Below are 19,919 nucleotides of genomic sequence, written 5' to 3'. Positions count from 1 at the left end.
TCTTCCCTTAGTATGCTTAATCCTTTGCCTGCCATGTTTGCTTCCTGGCTCTTGAGCTCTGTTTCTGCCAAGTTCTGTTCCTGTGTGTGTTTGAGCCAGGTTCTGCTCCTGCTCTATGTTTGAGCTAGTTCTGTCCCAGTTCCCTGCTAAGCCAAGCCCCTTTCAGACTCCTGTTTCAGTGAAGCCAAGGCCCTTTCAGACTCCGGTTCCAGCCAAGCCAAGCCCATTCCAGAATCCGGTTCTAGTCAAGCCTGTTTGAGAATCCTGAATCCTATTCTAGCCAAGCCTGTTTGAGAATCCTGAATCCTGTTTGAGAATCTTGAATCCTGTTCCAGCCAAGCCTGTTTGAGAATCCTGAATCCTGTTCCTGCCTTTTTTATTGTCTTGCTTCTGTTATTCTTGTTGCCTAGCTCCTACCCTGTCTTGCCTGTCTAGGTGTGCTTTGTCTTGTCTCAGTCTAGTCCTGTCCGGATCTAGTCCTTGCCTTGTCCTTGTCTTGCCCTTTTCTGGACCCAGTTTTAATCTACTTCCGCGTTTTGCCTTGTCTTGCATTTCTGGGTCCCAGTCCCAGTTTTAATCCAGTTCCGAGTCTTGCCTTGTCCTGTCTGGGTTCCAGTTCTGGCCCTTTGCCTTCTTTTCCTTGCCTTGTCTGGATCCGGTTCTTGTGTTGTCCATTGTGTTTAGTTACCTCTGTCCTGCCTTGTTGAGTCTGTTAGTTTATCCCCTTAGATTGGGCCCTGGCCCCCCCTCGCCGCCAACCCCTGTGAGGCCCCCTCCCACCGCCGTAGCCGTCAGGTACCTTTGCTGGCCTTGCAGATCAGCAACGCAGCTGCGCTGGAGAAGAGGACTTTGGCTGGCGAGGGTTGGGGACCCCCGCCAGCAAAGGTACCTGACGGCAGTGGGGGAAGGTTGGTGGCAGCGGGAAGGGGGGGGGTCAAAAATGGAGGGGGGGTCAGCGGCGCCGGGGGGGGGGGGGCTAAAATGTGCTCCCTCACCTCGGGCTCTGGACCCCCCTCCCGCCGAAGTCTGGCTACACCCCTGATTACAAGGGACCTCACACTTATTAGCATAGAAAACTATTAAACCTAAAATGCATTTCCTACTTAACTGAGCGAGGTCTCTTAAATGATTTAGGATGGGGGGGGGGGGCACAATAAACATAAATGCAGCCCTGGCCACAGGTATAGTTTAGGGTGCATGGGGGTGCCACCCCCCTCAAATGGGGCTGGTGCTAGTGATGAATTTATTCCCCTGTCACTGTTGACAATATGACTTCCTTAGCCTTTGCCCTCAACTGAAGAGATTACTGCAGGGCCTTCAGCTTTTGCCCTTGACTAAAATGTTAATTTATCTCAATCGATAGCTCTGGATAGCTATGTAATTTTGAATATTTTGTTTCATGTTTATTTGATCTTTCTTCCACAATAGTGTATGCCACTGCTTTTACACCTGCTTTTCTAATTTGTGCTGTGGCATTTTGGATGAAAACGCAGAAAGGAAGGCCAGATACAAGAGAAAATAGGTAAGAAGAGAATTAAAAGGTAACTAATTGTGACCCATTTCAAACCCCTTCTCAGTGTGCAATAAAAGTACACATATCTAAGAGGAAAACAAATTATAGAATAGTGATGACACTGCACACCATTACATCTTAATCCATTATTGCACCGTGGGAACTGAATTAGAATGAGTTCTCAGTGACTGAAGTATTATCATGAAATCAGATGCAAACGATGAATAAATAGACTTTGAGACTGTGCTGATTAGACTCACTTTATTATGGAAAATGACTTCTGAGAATGTAACTGAATAGGAATCATTCCTGTGCATGAGATGTCCTTTGTAAACTGATAATAAAAATAAATTAAACTAAACATAGAAAAGAAAATGATGATACCTTTTTAGTGGACTAACAATACATTTTTTGATTAGGATTACATTTGAAAGCTAATAAAAAATGTATCAGAGGTCCTTTTACTAAGGTACGCCAAAAATGGCTTGCACTGATATAAACGCGTGTATTAGAAGCGTGCAGGTCCATTTTTCAGCGCTCCTGCAAAAAAGGTCTTTTTTTTTGTACGAAAATGGACGTGTGGCAAAATAAAAATTGGCCCACGCCCATTTTGGGCCTGAGACTTTACTGCCACCCATTGACTTAGCAGTAAAGTCTCACATGTTACCCAGGCGGTAATGGTCTACATGCGAACAAAACCAATTACCACCAGGTTAGTGCCATGCGCTGGAAATTTTCCGGCACGCTTAGTGGACGAGTGTAAAAAATGAAATTACCGCCCGGGCCATGCGGTAGTTCAAAATTGATGGACATAGGATGCGAGTACGTGTCTAGGCAGCTTAGTAAAAGGGCCTCTTAGTCCACTAAAAAGGGTATCATCTTATTTTCTTTTCTCTGTTTTGTTTTATTTCTACTTATTACCTTTAAAAGGGACTAACATGGCTACCACACCACTTTAATGAGATGTCATGCCTGGTTTGAACCACAAGTATGGTAAAAAGAGGAATTCAGAGAGTTCAGGAGCTTTTAAAATGTCAGTATTTGAAAATAGTAGCATCTGTAAGGTTTTTCTGTGGACCATTTAGACTGCTCTCACACCAGAAGGAGGGGAGGTCCTAGGGTTAAATGGGTTCTGCAGCAGACAACACAAGCTAATGAGGGTAGCTGGCACTAACTGATAGTAAATGACCCCCATGCTGTGCTTTTCTGTATTTGAAAGGAAATTCACCTGGGGTAGGAGAAATTGTTACACATTTTCACCTTATATTTAGCTCCGAATCAATCAATGCAGAACAATTTAAGAGGAGAGCAAAGCTATTGTTCAATTTCACATGTCCGTAAAGGGCATCTGACTAGAAATGTCCCCTGATTATCACATTCGTTATTAACCCCCTGATTCTATAAAAGTCATCTAAAATTGTGTGTGCAATTTAATTGAATTACTAACCAACTAGTGCTTATTAACAAGCAATTATTAGAACTGAAATCAATTAACATGTACATGCATAAATTTAGGCACGTGATCCACACCTAACTTTTACATGCATCCCGGAAAAGGGGGCACAGAAATGGGAGAGTCATGAGTGTTTTGGGGTGCAGCATGAGTGTGGATTCCAGTTACACATCCAATTATGGAATAAGGAGATTCCATATATACTACTACTACTACTTATTTCTATAGCGCTACTAGACGTACGTAGCGCTAGGTGCGGGCATTTATGCTACGCTTTCGTTGGTGTAAATGGGTGTGCCTAGATTTACACATGACCCCTGCACTTAAGTGCTATTCTATAAACCATGCATAACTTTAGATGCAGCTTATAGAATAGTTTATTTATTTATTTAGAATATTTATATCCCACATATTCCCAACATAGCAGGCTCTATGTGCCTAACAATATTTATAGAAAGAGCATCATGCACATGCAAGGGCGGAACAGAGAAAAAGGAACATCTGGAGGGGGAAAGCAACAGGGGAAACAAATGAGGGACGGCAGGAAGTTAAGAAACAGCTGAGTAAGTTTTATCACATAGATAAGTCTTGAGGAGTTTCTTGAACAGAGTGTGGTCGGCAGTCTCTTTTAATGTTGATGGTAGAGCATTCCAGTAACGAGGACTCACAAAGCAAAAAGAGGAGGCGAAGAGCAATTTGTACCATAGATTCTTTCAGTTAGGATAGTGGAGATTAAGATAAGTATGGGATGGCTTCTTGGAATTTCTGGGAGGGAGGTCAATCAGGCTGAACATATAAACTGGGGCATCCCCGTGTACGATCTTGTGGGTGAGGGCACAGATTTTGAATTCGATCCTCTCTTTTATGGGTAGCCAGTGGAGTTTTTCTCTTAGCGGTTTTTAGCTGCTTCAAACTGAGATTTACCAAATAGTAATCTTGCCGCCGTGTTTTGCACCGTCTGGAGTTTCTTTAGGGTTTGTTCCTTACAACTAGTGTAAATCCCATTGCAGTAGTCGAAATGGCTCAATACTAGAGTGTGGATTAGAGTCCGGAATAGGTCAAACGGAAGGAACTGCTTGATACGTTTTAGTGACCGCGTGGAGAGCAACATTCTTTTCGTAATAGCTGATACCTGAGGATCGAGGGTCAGGTGCGAATCCAGAATGACACCAAGGAGCTTCAAATTATCTGCGATAGGGATGGAGTAGTCCAGCGTAGAAATTGTGCCTGGGATAGATTTATTGAACTGGGAGGAGTGAATGATGCATTGAATAGTGCTTAAGTGAGGGGTTTTCAGTGCTGATTTTTTAGGCACGATTTATAGAATCCAGCCCTAAGAGTACACTTATATATACTGAAATCTAGAAATAATAGAAAGACCCTTGGAAGCTTTGAGTATAATTTTTTTAAAACTTGTAATTACATTACATTACATTGCGATTTGAGAGTGCTACACCTTTCCATGAAAAGCTCCATTGGCTCCCCATTTCTGAACGAATATTCTTCAAAGTTCACACGCTGATTCACAGGATTATCTACAGAGAAACCCCAGGCTACATGTACAATCTGATTGACCTTCCAGCTAGAAACGGCTCTAAATCCTCGTGAACTTATCTCAATTTACATCTTCCCAATTGCAAAGGACTTAAGTACAAGACATATTATGCATCCAACTTCTCTGTTATAGGCAGCCAACTCTGGAATGCATTACCAAGAGCCATTAGAATAGTCACTGACCATCTACCCTTCCGGAAGCTTCTAAAAACTTACCTTTTCAAGCAAGCCTACACAAATGACCCAACTTAACTATGAATCTATCTGCGCTACCCAGATCAGACTATGAAGACAGAACCTGAATATGCTCCCCTATTTATCCTAAGTACATCCCTATTGCTCCCTATACACTTTCTCCCACACTAAACAACACGCTAATCCCAATACACACCTTCCTCCCACTCCCCTACCTCTACCATCCTCCTCCCTTAATCACCTTACGTACCCTCAACTAAACGATCACTTCTTTATCTACTATATTATAGCCATATCCTTTCTATGTTACTTTGTAAACGTGATATTCTATGTAAGCTGCATTGAACCTGCTATTAATGGGAAAACGCTGGGTATAAATCTTACAAATAAATAAATTAATTAATTAATTAAACTTATGGTGGAGCTCAGGGCCTGCAGGCTCCAGAAGCTTAACTGGTAAGCATGAAATATACTCTGTGGACATACATATGGAAGCAGACAGACTAGGAAAGGTTCATTGTTTCTCTACCTTCTTTATAAAGAGACCAGTATGCTGATTTAAAAATAACATTGTTGTATAATATTTGCAAATACAACAATTTTAGGGGGTCTTTTACTAAGCCATGGTGGCATTTTTATCTTGTGGTAGAAATCAGCTGGCTGTAAACGCCGAGACACCCGTAGGACTATAATGGGCATCTCGGCATTTACCGCCAGCTGATTTCTAGCACAAGCTACCACCCCACCCCTCACCTATCCACACCCATCCTGTTAGAATATCAATGATATGCTTTGATGTCCCCATGCATACCTCCGACCCACCCCCATCCTCCCACCCTGTCAGACTGTCATAGTAATGCTTGAATGTTTTCACTTATATACACTGTCAGCTAGCACATTTGCTTCTTTCCGATCTGATGAAGAAGGGCAACCTTTGAAAGCTAATCAAGAAATGTATTAAGTTATGTCCAATAAAAAAGGTATCATCTTATTTTCTTTTCCATGTTTTATTTTGTTTGATTTCTATTGATAACCTTAAGAGTGGACTAACATGGCTACCACACTCCTCTACCACAAGCTAAAAATGCTTCTGTGGCTTAATAAAAGACTCCCTTAATGAGGAGTAAGTATAGTGGGTTGGAGAGCTTCCAGAGTGAATTTATCATATGTACATCTCAATGAACTGAATTTTGTAGGCAGGTCTGTGATAATGGTGGAAGGTGTAAGAGAAGCATCTATGGTGGCATTTGTCTCATATGCTCTTGACAAATGTTGTGGGTTTGCATGCTAAATAATCTTGTGAATAAATTCTTTTGCAATACTTGCAATTTAACTTTTTTTTTCAACTATTTACCCCCTCTCTCCACCCCTTCCCCCCAGTCCAATTTAATTTTGTCCATCAAAGCCTATATGTGAAAGACACAAGTTATCTTATTGCAAGAGAATACGATATCATGTAACATTATAACAAGAATCTACTTACCATTATCGTAGTTTTCCACCTGTGAATCACTAGGTTTTGCCTGTCAGAATAGAACCAGAAAACGTTGCTTAGCGGAGGGGAGTCTGTTTAAGCCAACCAGAGGCCTGGGATACATGACTGCTTTTCTGACTGTGCCTTACTTAAGCAATAGAATATGAATTATTTTCTTCCTTTCCTACTTACCTTTCTGCTGCAGTTCTCCTAATTACATAACCTATCTAAAACATATATTGTAAACCACTATACTGGTGATTCCAAATTTTGTTATATCAAATGTTGAATAAACTACTGTTTCAGAAAGAATCCAATATTGCTGAGGACCAATAGCAGACGTGTTTTGGATTTCTACCTTAGCCCCTGTATACTCGAGAGTAGAGTAGTGTATATCTTCAATTCAGGAAGGGCGTCTAACACATGGATATTATTGGAAATCAACTAAGGGCCCTTTTACCGAACAGCGGTAAAAATGGCTTTAGCGCACAGGATTGACCCGCGTAAGGGCGCCATTTTTACTGCTGAGGTAAAATGCCTGAAATTTGGAATTTTTCAATAATGGCCATGCACTAATGTTCACATTAGCTCATGTGCACACTGGTCTAATGCTGGAAAAAAATACAGCAAATATTAAATACACTTTTTATCTTTTCTTTCAAAAATAAGGAGGTAAAGACCTCATAAAGACCGTTGTCAGCGATACTGAGGCTCTAGTTCAAATGTAGCCACTTAACAATGTACTCGGTCAGAATGTAATCACAGGTCTAAAAACCTTCAAAAATGTTTTGATAGCTTCAAAAACATCCAAACTTTAGTCTGCATCTATATACTAAACTATCAAACATATAATGTAGCAAAAATAACCAAAATAGCAGAATCGCACTTAATTTTGGACACTGATTTGTGCTTTGTATAGAGCTGACAGCACTGTCAAGTCTTCAAGCAATAATGTCTACTGTATTCATCACCAGAAATGTGCAGCGTTACAATTCTTTCTTGAAGGTCAGCTCATTCACCTCAGCTGACCTTCGTGAAGGAATTATAATGCTGCACATTTGTGGTGATGAATACAATAGACATCATTGGTTGATGATTTGACAGTGCTGCCAACTCTATACAGAGCACAAATGCTCTGGACAGTACTGAGGTGGTCTGCCTGGATATTCAGGGGCACTATTCTTTTGGAATATTTTATCTCCTCATCTACATCTGGAGTCTTGTAATTTAGGATTTCATAAGCAGGTAAAGGCATGGGGGTTTTTTTAGTCAAGATTTTCATGGATTTCGTTTTATGTTTCCATTTTTTCACTGCATCTATTGCTGTAAATTTTATGCATATATATGTTTGTTTTTTTTAGTTTATTGTGCATTTCCTTTTTTTAACACTTTGTTTTTGTGTACTGCCTTAGGTCTTTTTTATAGGCAATATATTAAGGGGTTCATTTTTAAATGACAAAAACGACTAAAAAAATAGCATAAAATTGCATTTGGACATTTTTCTCTGAAAAACACCCACATCGCAATTTTTAAAACTCAGATTTGAGATGTTTTTCTCTGCAGTGCATACAAATCACAAGGAGGCATGTTGAAAACAGGATTTGGGTGCTTCTAAAATGTGGACATTTTCTGCCATAATGGAACAAAGCAAAAACATCCAGAGTTTGGTCTAGGCCTGTTTCAATCTCACCTAAGTCACAAAATGGTGCCTTAAATGACCACTGGAGGGATTAAGGCATGACCCCCCCCCCTTACTCTCCCAGTGATCACTGACCCCCTCCCACCACCAAAGACGTGAAAGAAACAGTATATAACAGCCGCTATGACAGCTTCAGAAGTTATGGCCGGTCCTATTAGAGCAGAAAGCAGGTCCCTGGTTTGATCTTTCTTGAAGTAACAGAGGTACATCAGGTTTGAATAAACAGAAACCTAAACATAATGATTGGTGCAGTGCACTGTAAAGAAGGAGACCCATGCCTATATCCCACTCTAACTGCTACACTTGTGGTGAAAAGTGTGAGCCCTCCAATACCCACCAAAAAACCTACTGTACCACATATAAGTGACACCTGCATTTTTAAGGGCTATTGTAGTGGTGTACAGTTGGGTATGGTAGTCTTTTGGTAGCTTTTGGAGGGCTCCCCATACAATATAAGATGGGTATCTGGGACCTTTTATGTGAATTACATTGCAGTGCCCCCTAGGGTGCCCCACTGCTCTGCTGGAATGTCTGTGTGGCCAGTCTACTAATGATTATGGCTCCCCATATATCCCAATGGCTTCTTTTGGTTCATTTTTCCCTTGGACTTTTTTTTTCTTTTCAAAAATGGTCCTAAAAGATAGATACACTGAGCACAAGAACATCTAGCAAATGGCTATTTTCAAAACAAAATGTTGGACATTTTTCTGGTTTGAAAATGGCTGTGTTGACTACTGGATTTTTGGATGTTTTTCACAAAATGTCCAAAATCAGATTTAGATGTAATCTCAAAAGGTGCCCCTCTAAATATAACAAATAGGTACAGTGAGACATATAGGAGGTCCTTTTACTAAACTGTGGCAAAAAGTTACCTTAGCGCACCCTTATGCAGGACTTTCCCATGTGCTAAGACCATTTTTCCTGCAGCTGTAAAAATGCCTTTTTTTTCTTTTCTATTTTTTTCATTAATGGTAAAGGGGATGGAACTCCTCTCCTATGAGGAAAGGCTGAGAGATTAGGGTTCTTCAGTTTGGAAAAGAGATGGCTGAGCGGGGATATAATTGAGGTCTATAAAATCCTGAGTGGTGCAGAATGGGTAAAAGTAAATTGATCTTTTTACTCTTTCAAAAAGTACAAAGACCAGGGGACACTCAATGAAGTTACATGGAAATACTTTAAAAACAAATAGGAGGAGTTATTTTTTCACTCAATGAATAGTTAAGCTCTGGAACTCTTTGCCAGAGGAAGTGGTAACAGCGGTTAGCATATCTTGGTTTAAAAAAAGTTTGGACAAGTTCTTGGAGGAAAAGTCCATAGTCATTGAGATGGACATGGGGGAAGTCATTGCTTGCCCTGGGATTAGTAACATGGAATGTTGCTACTATTTTGGTTTCTACCAGGTACTAGTGATCTGGATTGTCAGGGCCAGTGCTTGGGTCTCTGCCCCCCCCCCCCCGTAGACTATCAGTTGGCACCCCCCCCCCCCCATCCAGCATGTCCTTTCTTTCTTCTTTCTCCCCCCTTCTACCACCCCACACCTTTTATCAGCCCAGTGCCTTAAAAGGTGAAGAACAAAAGCTTTTCTTTTTTTCTTTTTTACTTGACAGCTTTTTAATTTATTTGAAAACTTCCCATATGTAGATATAAATAACACGATATCATTAAAACTGCTTAAAAAATGATTGTAGCTGGTGGAAACAGCACTAATAAAGGCTGTATTTTGTACTCCTTTTTCTACACTGTTCTATACAATACAGTAACAGATGGCCAAATTTCAGTGAGGATATCCTGTTTACTGATAGGTTCATCTTAATTGTTGTAATCTGACTAGGGAAGTCTGGTGTTATAAAGATTGGAAGTAAAATTAAACTCTTCTTTCATTGGGGCACATGGAATCACATCTTCATCTCATCTCTTTTGTACAAATGGATTAATCTGTTTTCAGCATGTTTCAGGGACAAGTGGTTTCCATAAGTCAAAATAATAAAAAAAAATATTTTCTCTCATGTAGATGTCTCATTTGTTTTAACATAGCTAAATGGGCTTTAAGCCCCTAATGCAGTCCATTGGTTTCCTTATATTTTGTCCTTGTGATGACTTATACTGTGCCAAAACCTGCCCCCCCTCCCACAGTAATGCTGCCATCCCCCTCCAGTGCCCACTCTTTTAAAAGTGAAGAGGATTTTTTTGGAACCAGCCATTTTTCTCTATGTTAGGAGTTTTATACCCTAATTCTTTTTTTCCTCTAAGGAACCAATGATATGAATAGAGGATATAAAATTCATTGAGAATCCCCTATTGGGAGATTTGAGGTTTCATTTATTTAATTCATTAAATACAAGAAGTGTGGATGTGTAGTGACTTTGGCCTTCTTTTACTAAGCTGTTCTAGCGATTCCTGTGCGGCAAATGAGAGGAAGCCATAGGAATTGAATGGGCTTCCTCTCATTTGCCGTGCCAGGAATTGCTAGCATGGCTTAGTAAAAGAGGCCCTTTATTATTTAACAAACTTTCTTATTTTGGTACAGTCATTTTTGAAGTTTGTTATCCCATTAGGTAATTTGTTAAATAAGGCCTATTCACAAAAAAGTAATGCAGTCAGAGATAAGGAAAACCTAGTAAAAATACAAGTAAATAATCTCAATCATCTTTGGTGCCAACAGCTTGATCAATGAGAATTTTCTGGCATATACCTCAATATCATATCCGTATCTACTTCATCTTGTGAGCACCAAAAAGAAGCTATCTTTGGCCCAATGCAACTATGAACAGACATGCTAACAGCGAGTCTGAGAGACTGAGATTTTACTGGCTGAAAATTGCCCTCCATGACAAATGTTAAAATTTGTAAATCGTAAAACAACAAGCAGATGCTAATGTGATCACTATTAGTACCTTCTGTACTTTCTCCATGGAAGCGTAATACTTGGACCACCAGTCAATAACGTTCTCTGCGGACTCATCAGCAATAGTTCTCTTTCTCCTCTTAGTGGACCGTCGAGTGGATCCCCTTCCCAGAGCCTTCTACAAGAGTACAACAAAATTGCCACTTTAGGTCCTCATTCCGAGAGTTAAAAATAGCTTCCAGATCAGACCCTTGGTCTCCATTCCAGAAATGTGAGAGTCATAATGAAACCAACATAATTATAAAGATAAACTGGAAAAGGGAAAAGGTGTCAAGAAGCTGAAGGAGAAAGTCGTGCAAAGATCAAACCCGCACTTTTGCTTTAATTATTAGTGTAAACCCTTCTAGCAGCATTTTTACCAAAGTAGCCACATTAATTGTTGCCTCCTTAATGTTTGAATATTTCTATTTGCTGAAGTTAGTGAACATCTTTCTTCTAGAACAGACTTGGAGTTCCAAATTGAGTGAATTTAGCCCTTACTGTACAAAAATCAGAGGTCATGAAGTCTTATCTCCTGGGTTTTATGATATGAACAAATGTTACCATATTGTATCTGTTATTTGCATTACATATTTATTAGGAGATATACACATACATCAGAATGTGACAGATTTTTGTAACTCTATTTCTAACATGAGCTATGCTAAGTATTCACCATGGGATCCTATTAACATCAACCCGGATGCATCGAGCAGTCTTGGAGCCACAGCCTACAGGTGCAAGGCTGTCTACTCTGCCAGTCCCCTTTCTCAGAACAGGAAGTGGACATCAGAGAGGTCTCCACAACTGCTCGATGCATCCTGTTACTACTTGAAGGTGGGAGGAAGTGATGTGCCTGGAGGAGAGGGTGCTCCACTCAGGGTGGCAACCAAGCTAGGTATGCCACTGTAAGGAGCTATTCCTATTAAAAACATCCAAGAATCAAGAACATTGTCTCAAATATATTCCAAAAAAACCCAAATGTAATGAAGCAGCTGATGCTCATTCAGCTGCGATTGTCTTTTTCACCAATGTAAGGATTATAAATACTTCTTTTCACAAGAAAAAAAACCAAACCCTTTGAGCAGGGACCGTCCCTCTATGTTAAATTGTACAGCACTGCGTAACCCTAGTAGCACTTTAGAAATGTTAAGTAGTAGTAGTAGTAGTATTTGTGATAAAGGTTGAGATGAAAATCGTCTACTTTGCTCTCCACACTTAGAGGAAATTATCTTCTGAAAAAGATGTCATTGATATTAATGAATCAGAAACCTCTCATGCAAATACAGAATGTGAAATGTCAATTAAGTGTTGGGGTCTTTATTATGTGTGTTTTGATTTTGTGGTGCCTTGGCTACTGCACTAACCCAAATATAAAAACACCCATGACACTCATAAACTAAATTAACAAAATTGTATGCTGAACCAGAGGAAAAGTTAACTACAGCCCTTATTGGCAGCATCATACAATTTACAAAGGCTGCACTAAAATGTCAATTAGCTCATTAGCATGATTTTGAATGATAATGTACTCAGTTGCACTTTAGAGCAGGGTTTAGGTTAAACCATTTAAATGTTTTTCATGCATATTAATGCTATTTTAATATGCATTAAGGCTTGGATTGCACTAATGTTTTGTAAATAAACCTCTCTATTAGGTACCAGCACCGGCACCAGATGAGAACCTAGTTATGGACCTTTTAAAAAAAAAGATGACAAAATCTTTTACAGGATGCTGTGTTAAAATTTTTGCTACTACTACTAATCCTTTCTACAGTGCTATTTGATATACACAGCGCTGAACACATTATAGGCTAGATTCTATATATAGTGCCAAAAAAAATCAGTGCTGAATAAAGCGCTATTCTATAAGCTCCTATTAAATTTAGGCATGGTGTATAGAATAATGCTTACACCCAGGAATCACGCCTAACTTTAGACATGGCCATTTGCACCAACTGAAACATGGTGCAATCCCTGTTATTCTATAACAACACAGGTTAATTTTAGGAATGCTCCCATTATGCCCATGCCCTTTCCATTTCGGTACCTCCTTTTTCCAATCATACATACATTTTAGGCGCTGAACCTGTGCCTACATTTAAAGTGCTTAAATGCCAATTAAATCTAATTAGTGCCAATAATTGCTTGTTAAAAAGCCAATAATTAGCATTCATTGACTTGTTATTCAATTAAATTGTGCACGCATATTATTATTGACTTTTATAGAATTAGGGGGTACCCCATGATTCTATATATGGCACCCAGATTTGCAAGAGCAAATTTGTACATGTGCCCAAGATGTGCGCACAAATTAATTGAGTAATAAGCCCTTAATTATTAATAATTGGATGCTAACAACCAATTGTCGAGTTATTGGCACTCGTTAAAATTTGTGCACGCAACTGGATGTGCGCTATTTTATAAGGCATGGCACCTAACTTTACTAGTGCGTAACTCAAAAATGAGATGTGGCCATGGGCATGTCAGGGGTATTTCGAAACGTTGCACACATAGTTATAGAATACTGCTGATTTTTGAGCACCTTTTATAGAATTCCCCCATAATGCACAACTGCAAGGGAAGTGTACACATGGGCAGAGAATGGGGGTGTTGCTTAGCAATAAGCACAATTTACAGAACACTATCAGTTGCGGTTCTTACACAGCGCATGTCAGGGGTACTTTTACTAAGTGGTGGTAAGCCCACCAAGGGCTTATCGTGCGCCAGTCTGGAGCTACTTCTGGCCCAACATGGTCACCAGCAGTAGTTCCACCCCCTATCGTGCAGCATTTCCCATGCTAGCAGAAATATTTAAAAAATATTTCCACAGGGGGCTACTCGGCAGTAATCAGGCAGCGCCGTATGCTACCCAGTTATTGCCAGGTTAGTGTGGGAGCCCTTACCGTCACCTCAATGGATGGTGGTGATCACCCCCTCACACCACATGGCCAAGCGGTAAGTGCAATCTTAATGTACAGCCATCTCTTTTTTTTCAGCCTTTTTATCTGCTGCGGTAAAATGGTCCTCAGCGCACATCAAAAAGGGCCCTATCACTAGCGCAGGGCCCTTTTTACTGCATCTTAGTAAAAGGACCCCTTAGGCCACCAACTTGCACCAGCCCTTGGCACAATAAACGTTGGGTGCACCTAACTTTCAATGCGCCAAAGTGGCTTTGTGCTATTATTCTATAATGGGTTACGTGTGTCCAGAAGCCGTTATAAAATGGATGCTATGCGCTCCCTATTGTGGCATCTATATCTTGGCGCCAATCTATAGAACTGCCCCTTAAGTTTTTGTAAAGTATCCTTCTAAATATTATAGGGCATGATTTTATAAGTCAAACACAGCGAAAGTGACAAACAATTGAACAGCAGATGATGTCCGAAATATTGTAGCTTTATTGCAAAATCTGAGACTCAACACAAGTCGTGCTTCGGCCAAAAGAGGTCTTCCTCAGGAGTCTTCCATTGGATGTATGGAATTCTTATCGTGTTCCATCTTGGTTAAATTGTAGAAACACGTTTTTGGCCTATTCTTTTCCAACACTTCTATATCTTTAAGCACACATTGGTTGAAGGTGGAAATAATGGGGTCTGGTAACCCTGGTGGGACCAACTATGAATTTTTCTTTAAAATGGACATGTCTATTGTATGCTCTGTTTTCTATTTAAAAAAATGTACAATTTGTAATTTTCTATGGCAACGGAAAAGGTCAACTCTGGTTTGGAAAGGATCATATCGTGGTGTAGGTATGAACAATTACTCTTTCTGCAATAATTTAACTTGAACATCTGTAAGATGATGGCTTGAAAGATTAATAACTGGAATATCGTCAATACTTCCTTGACTGTGTGTTACCACATTTTCTGTTGTTATCCTCCTCTGACTCTCCCTCTTCCTCTTCTTCTTGCTGGAAAAAAGGATCTGTGATCTTGGAATCTCTCTTCTCATGTATAGTAGTTCTGATTGTAGTTGGATGGAAGGCAAGTGCGGGACGTGAATGGACGTGGTTGTTCTGGCTAAACCTTGTGCAAAAACTCTTTAGCTCTTATGTTCTTGGATACCGGTATTGGACTCGGAGGAGATGTAAATAATTCACTTGGTTCACTGTGAATCCTCTTTTTGCTCCTATTATCAGATGTACTAGGCACAGCTTGTATATTATCAACTTGATTATGCATTGGTTCACTGTGCAATGTTCTGGGCCTAAAATGGAAAGAGCTTCCACATAAGAGATGTTATTATTATTTCCTTGATTATGTGTAATATCATTGTGAAATGTTCTGGGTCATGAAATGGAATGTGTTGTTTAATTATTCCTATGAAAATCTTTTGGCTTGGACCATGGATAAATTGACCCCCTTTTATAATTGTTATCATCTCTTTGTAACTTGTTCAATTTGACTTTTTTGATATCACTTTTAAATTTAGACAAGCGCATATTAACATTTGCTATTACTGTGTCAAAATTATCATCTTCGCATTTGAGAATTTTTCCTCAATCATAGGCCTACGTTCCTCACTTTTCTTTTTGGAAGTTTCCACAATGAGAATCATTAAATGTGAAGCACATTTATTGAGAATTGCATACCAATAATTGACGAAATTACCATCATCTAGAAAGAGTTCAGGCTCTTTCATGATACGTAAACCTCTGGGAATACATTTGTTACATAAATATTGAACAATTGTACAGTAATGTAGTTCATTTTGGATAAAATTCTTGTTAAGATTGACAGTCTCTATCTACAAGTCTTCCAAACAGTCTTGGTTTAATTGGTCATCACCATCTTCTGGAATGGGTTCCTGTAACAACTTTTGTAATCTTTTATCTGGAAAACTAAGGACGTCCTCTCAGGGTTCAAAGGACATTGTCGTTCCTCACACATAGGACACGGCAAAAAAACCCTTGCAGTCACACAAACAAGTCAAACACAGCAAGGGTGACAAATGATTGAACAGCAGACAATGTATGATATATTGTAGCTTTATTGCAACATCCGAGACTCTACACGAGTCGTGTTTTGGCCAAAAGAGGCTATCCTCAGGAGTCTTATTCCATCTTGGTTAAATTACAGGAACACTTTTATGGCCTATTCTTTTCCAACTCTTCTATATCTTTAAGCAAACATTGGTTGAAGGTGGAGATAATGGGGCCTGGTAACCCTGGTGGGTCCCACTTTGAATTTTTCTTTAAAATGGACATGTCTATTGTATGATCTTTTTCTGTAAAAAAAAAATGTATGATTTGTAATTTTCTATGGAAATGGAAAAGGTCAACCCTGATTTGGAAAGGATCATATTGTGGTGTAGGTACAAACGATAACCCTTTCTACAATAATTTAACTTGGACATCTGTAAGATGATGGCGTGAAAGATTAATAACTGGAATAGCTTCTTCAATACTTTCTGAATATTGACCCCTAATATTAAGTAGGACAAAAAAAGTGAAGGAAATGGTCTTTCACTAGCTTTAGATGTCAGGACAATTGCCAAAAGAAATATTGCATTTCCAGTAAAAAGCAGTGCCAAGGGGGTAAACTGTATGGTCCCTTACCTTCTTGTCTCCTTTCTCTGTTTTAGAGGGCACAGTGTCTGCTTCGGGTGGTACGGCTTTACTGGGAACTGTATCTAGACCTGATGCTGGGGGAGCACCTGGAGCCTGAGCTGGAGCTGGGAGTAGAGTTGGAACTGGAGTGGAAGCCTGAGCTATGGTAGATTCCACATCGACATAAATATGCTCTGACGGAGGTTGCACTTCCTGTGGTGTGTCATATGCCACTAGTGGTTCAGGGGCAGCTGAAATCAGTAACAAATAGGAAATTAATTAAGCAAGCTTTTATGTAAAAAGAGGTGGGGGAGGGAAGGACTGCATGCAGTGGTGTATCCAGATGGCAAATTTGGGGTGGGCCAATGCTAGTATAGGTGAGCATGATGCATTTCATCTCCAACCCCTGCCTTCCCCACCCTCCCCCACTCCATGCCCTACCCCCCATTTCCTCCCCTGCTCAACTTAGAAATTAAATACCTTAGCTGGGGGGAATCCCCAAGACCTGCCAGATGAAGAATAACAAAATTCTCTTTTTAATTGTAAACTGCTTTGATCGTTTGTGAAAGGCAGTATATCCAGTATTCCAAAAAATATACATATACAAGGCTTCCACAGCCCACCATAAATCCCCTCAGACAGCCACAGCAGTCAGCAGCAGCAGCAGCAATCCCAACTGCCACTGCTGGTACCCTGTATATGCTCATTTCTCATTCATGAACACTGCTGCTGATTGGCAAGGTTGTCTCTGAGGGAAGTTACGGCAGACTGTGGATGTCTTCAGCTGGTAGGGCTTGATGATTCCTGCCAGCTACACCAAAGGTGCTCCACTGCTGAGTAGGCCTGACACAAAAGTGGCCACACTCCTGACTGTATGGTTGACAAAACACATTATGGTGGGTATGTCAGGGAGTGTCTAATAATTCTGTGCCACAAAGAAATGTGTTGTTTGTGCAGTTATTGGTTAGACTTTGATTTAGTTTCAGGTTTGTATTACCAAGAGAGAGAAGAAAAGATTTTGGCAAAGTACGTGGCTAAACACTGATGTGACTTGGGCAGGAGCAGCTGGGGATTGCTCCTGCCTGGCCTTCCCCTTAGACCACCAAAGACTCAAATCTAGGCTTGAGGAGGCCTATGATGGGGAGGGGAAGGGCAAGATTGTAGGGGCATGCTCTCTCTCTGTCTCATATATATATAACGTGTCACAATAAATGATAGTTAAACAAAAAACAGGACAGAGGACTTCAAAGAATAGTCCAGGAAATAGAGGTGATGACAGGTGAAGTATAATGTTAAAGGATAGACAAGCGGCCTTCCAATAAAGAGCCGAACAAGGTCCCAGAGGTAAGGCAACAGTCACAGTATTTATTGAGACAACAACTATAAAAGGACTCTAAAACGCATTGACTTCGAGCCATGTTTCAGTATAGAAACACCTGTTTCAGGAGTCATAAAATCTGCTAACCGTTAGGTTAAAGGAGCAGCAGGTCGCCGTCATAACAGTAAGATATATTAAAGTACTGGATGGTTACAGGAGCCTTCCAAATAGATCATTTGGTTTAGGCTTACATTCTTCCACATTCAGATTATTATAATGTATTATAGTCAGGAACTTCAGAAGCTTTACAAGCTAAGTTACAATGAGGGCAAAAAATGATTTTCAAGCACTTAAAAATGATAGCTCAACACCTCTTCTAACTGAACTACACAGCAGAAGCAGGAAATGATTTTAAAATGGTGTATATCATTTATAAAAATATTTGAAGGTTTTGCACCTGAATATCTAACATATCAAGTGTTATACCCTACCCCTAGGAAAACCAGTCACCAAAGGAATAATTTAGTTTTGCGTTTTCCAGCTGTTAAGGCTTTGCATTTGTAACCCCCCTGTTGTATGGTGTTACTGAGAGGATAGAGCCCTGGTAGAAGGTCACAGGGGGGAGTAATCCTGGAGGTTCCTAGGTGGGAAGTAAGCCCAGCCTTCGGGGACGGGTTAGGAAATAAGATGCAGCAAGGTAGTGCAGCAAAGGAATGAGTGACATGTTCGGAGGAGTTAAGTGGTGATGAAAGGATTACTATGTGCTTGCACATGGGCTTTTGCCTGTCCAAGATTCCCCTCTCATTAGACCAGTTTGGAGAAAGGGGAGTACCTGATTAAGAACTGGCAACCCATGGGTTTGGAGAAGGAGAGAAGTCATAGTCCAGACGGACAGAGACTGTCAGTGAGCTCTGGAGAGTGGATCAAGAGGATCACTTCCAGGAGCTGGAGAGAGTTTCATCTTATAGGGGAGCCGGGATATCAGAGTCCGGAACTCGTGCACAGGAGGTGCAAAGCCCATGCAGGGTTGATTGCCGCTTGTAAGGGATGGACAAGGATAGGCGTTGTGTAAAGTATATATATTTCTGACCTGCATTCCTGTACATACTCTGCCAAAATCAAGTCAAGTTTATATTGGACTGTTATCTATTTCATTGGTTTGAACTGTCTGAGCTGCTGTTTGCAGAAGTTAATAAATGTTCCAATTAATTTTCATATAACCTGCTGGACTGTGGAGTGAGATAATCCTGTAAAGTGTCTTGGGAACCAAGGGCTCTCAGGGGCCGTTCTAATTGTCAGCTTGTATCCTACAGGAGATTTGGAGTAGAGACTGAGTTCCTGGGAGGAGAAAAGGGTCTCTGAACCCACTAACCACTTCTTTTTCCCAGGTGGAGGCACCGCGTATCAACTGAGAAGTGAAAGGGTCCAAGGGAGTCTGCCAATTGAGGAGGCCTCCACCCGCTCGGACCCTGAACCCAAGGAAGCAACAGGAAGGGGGAGTTTCACATTATAAGCAAATAATGAGTACTACCTTTAGTTATTAAGCAGCAATGCTGTGAAATAACCTAAATATGTTAGATTAACAGTTCCTTATATTGCTTTATGTAGAAAGCTAAAGCCTTTTTATTTGAAAGAGTTTTTGGATTATTTTGAAAATTTACTGTTTTAAGAAGTTTTAGTGTGTGTGTGTATCTGTCTGTCTGTCTGAGAGAGAGAGGAAGGAAGGGGGGGGGGGAGTCTGTTAGTATGTTTATATAGAATTTGAGAATGTGAGGACAATTTTCAAAGGGCTTAGGTGCCCACCTTTGGAGTTATGCATTTAAAAACTGACTAGGGATAGCCATCTAAATTTAGGAGCCTACAAAACAGGTAGTTATGGGTATGGAATTAGGGTGGGAAAGAAAAGATAAAACTGCAGTGTGTTTCAGCACTAAGCACTTGATTTAGGGGCCTATTTATTAAGCTACAATGGCTTATGAACTTTTCATTTAAGAAATTGTCCAAACCTTTTTTAAACCCTGCTAAGCTAACTGCTTTTAACTGTGCTACTGTAGGAAACCTGTCTACACAAGCTGTTTGAACCCCCCTCCCCACCCCAGGGAATTTTACCAAGTAAAGATGCTTAGAAAATCTTTCAGAACACCATTTAAAGCTGGCTGCTATGCCCTGCAATAGTCCCCCTACTGCCCCTGTAGAATTCCATGATGGCACATAAGACAACCCCTTGATTTCTTCCCACACTCCCATAGAGCTTCTAAATGCTAGAAAAAGTTATGGA

At 40.3% G+C, this 19,919-nt stretch overlaps 1 protein-coding gene across 1 annotated transcript in view; it reads right to left on the bottom strand.

The window, feature by feature from the left end:
- Positions 1 to 19,919, bottom strand: part of FER1L6 (fer-1 like family member 6) — a 289,857-nt gene that overhangs the window by 89,751 nt on the left and 180,187 nt on the right. Inside the window, exons 26-28 of the mRNA XM_030218883.1 lie at positions 16,333 to 16,574; positions 10,783 to 10,911; positions 6,199 to 6,238 (exon numbers count right to left, since the gene is read on the bottom strand). Coding sequence (XP_030074743.1) covers positions 6,199 to 6,238; positions 10,783 to 10,911; positions 16,333 to 16,574 — 411 coding nt within the window. The remainder of the gene's footprint in view (positions 1 to 6,198; positions 6,239 to 10,782; positions 10,912 to 16,332; positions 16,575 to 19,919) is intronic.

This window comes from Microcaecilia unicolor, chromosome 1 (assembly GCF_901765095.1).
Source record: "Microcaecilia unicolor chromosome 1, aMicUni1.1, whole genome shotgun sequence".
Classification (NCBI taxonomy): domain Eukaryota; kingdom Metazoa; phylum Chordata; class Amphibia; order Gymnophiona; family Siphonopidae; genus Microcaecilia; species Microcaecilia unicolor.
Note: the sequence above shows the minus strand (reverse complement) of the source record. Positions and strands in the feature narration are given on the sequence as shown.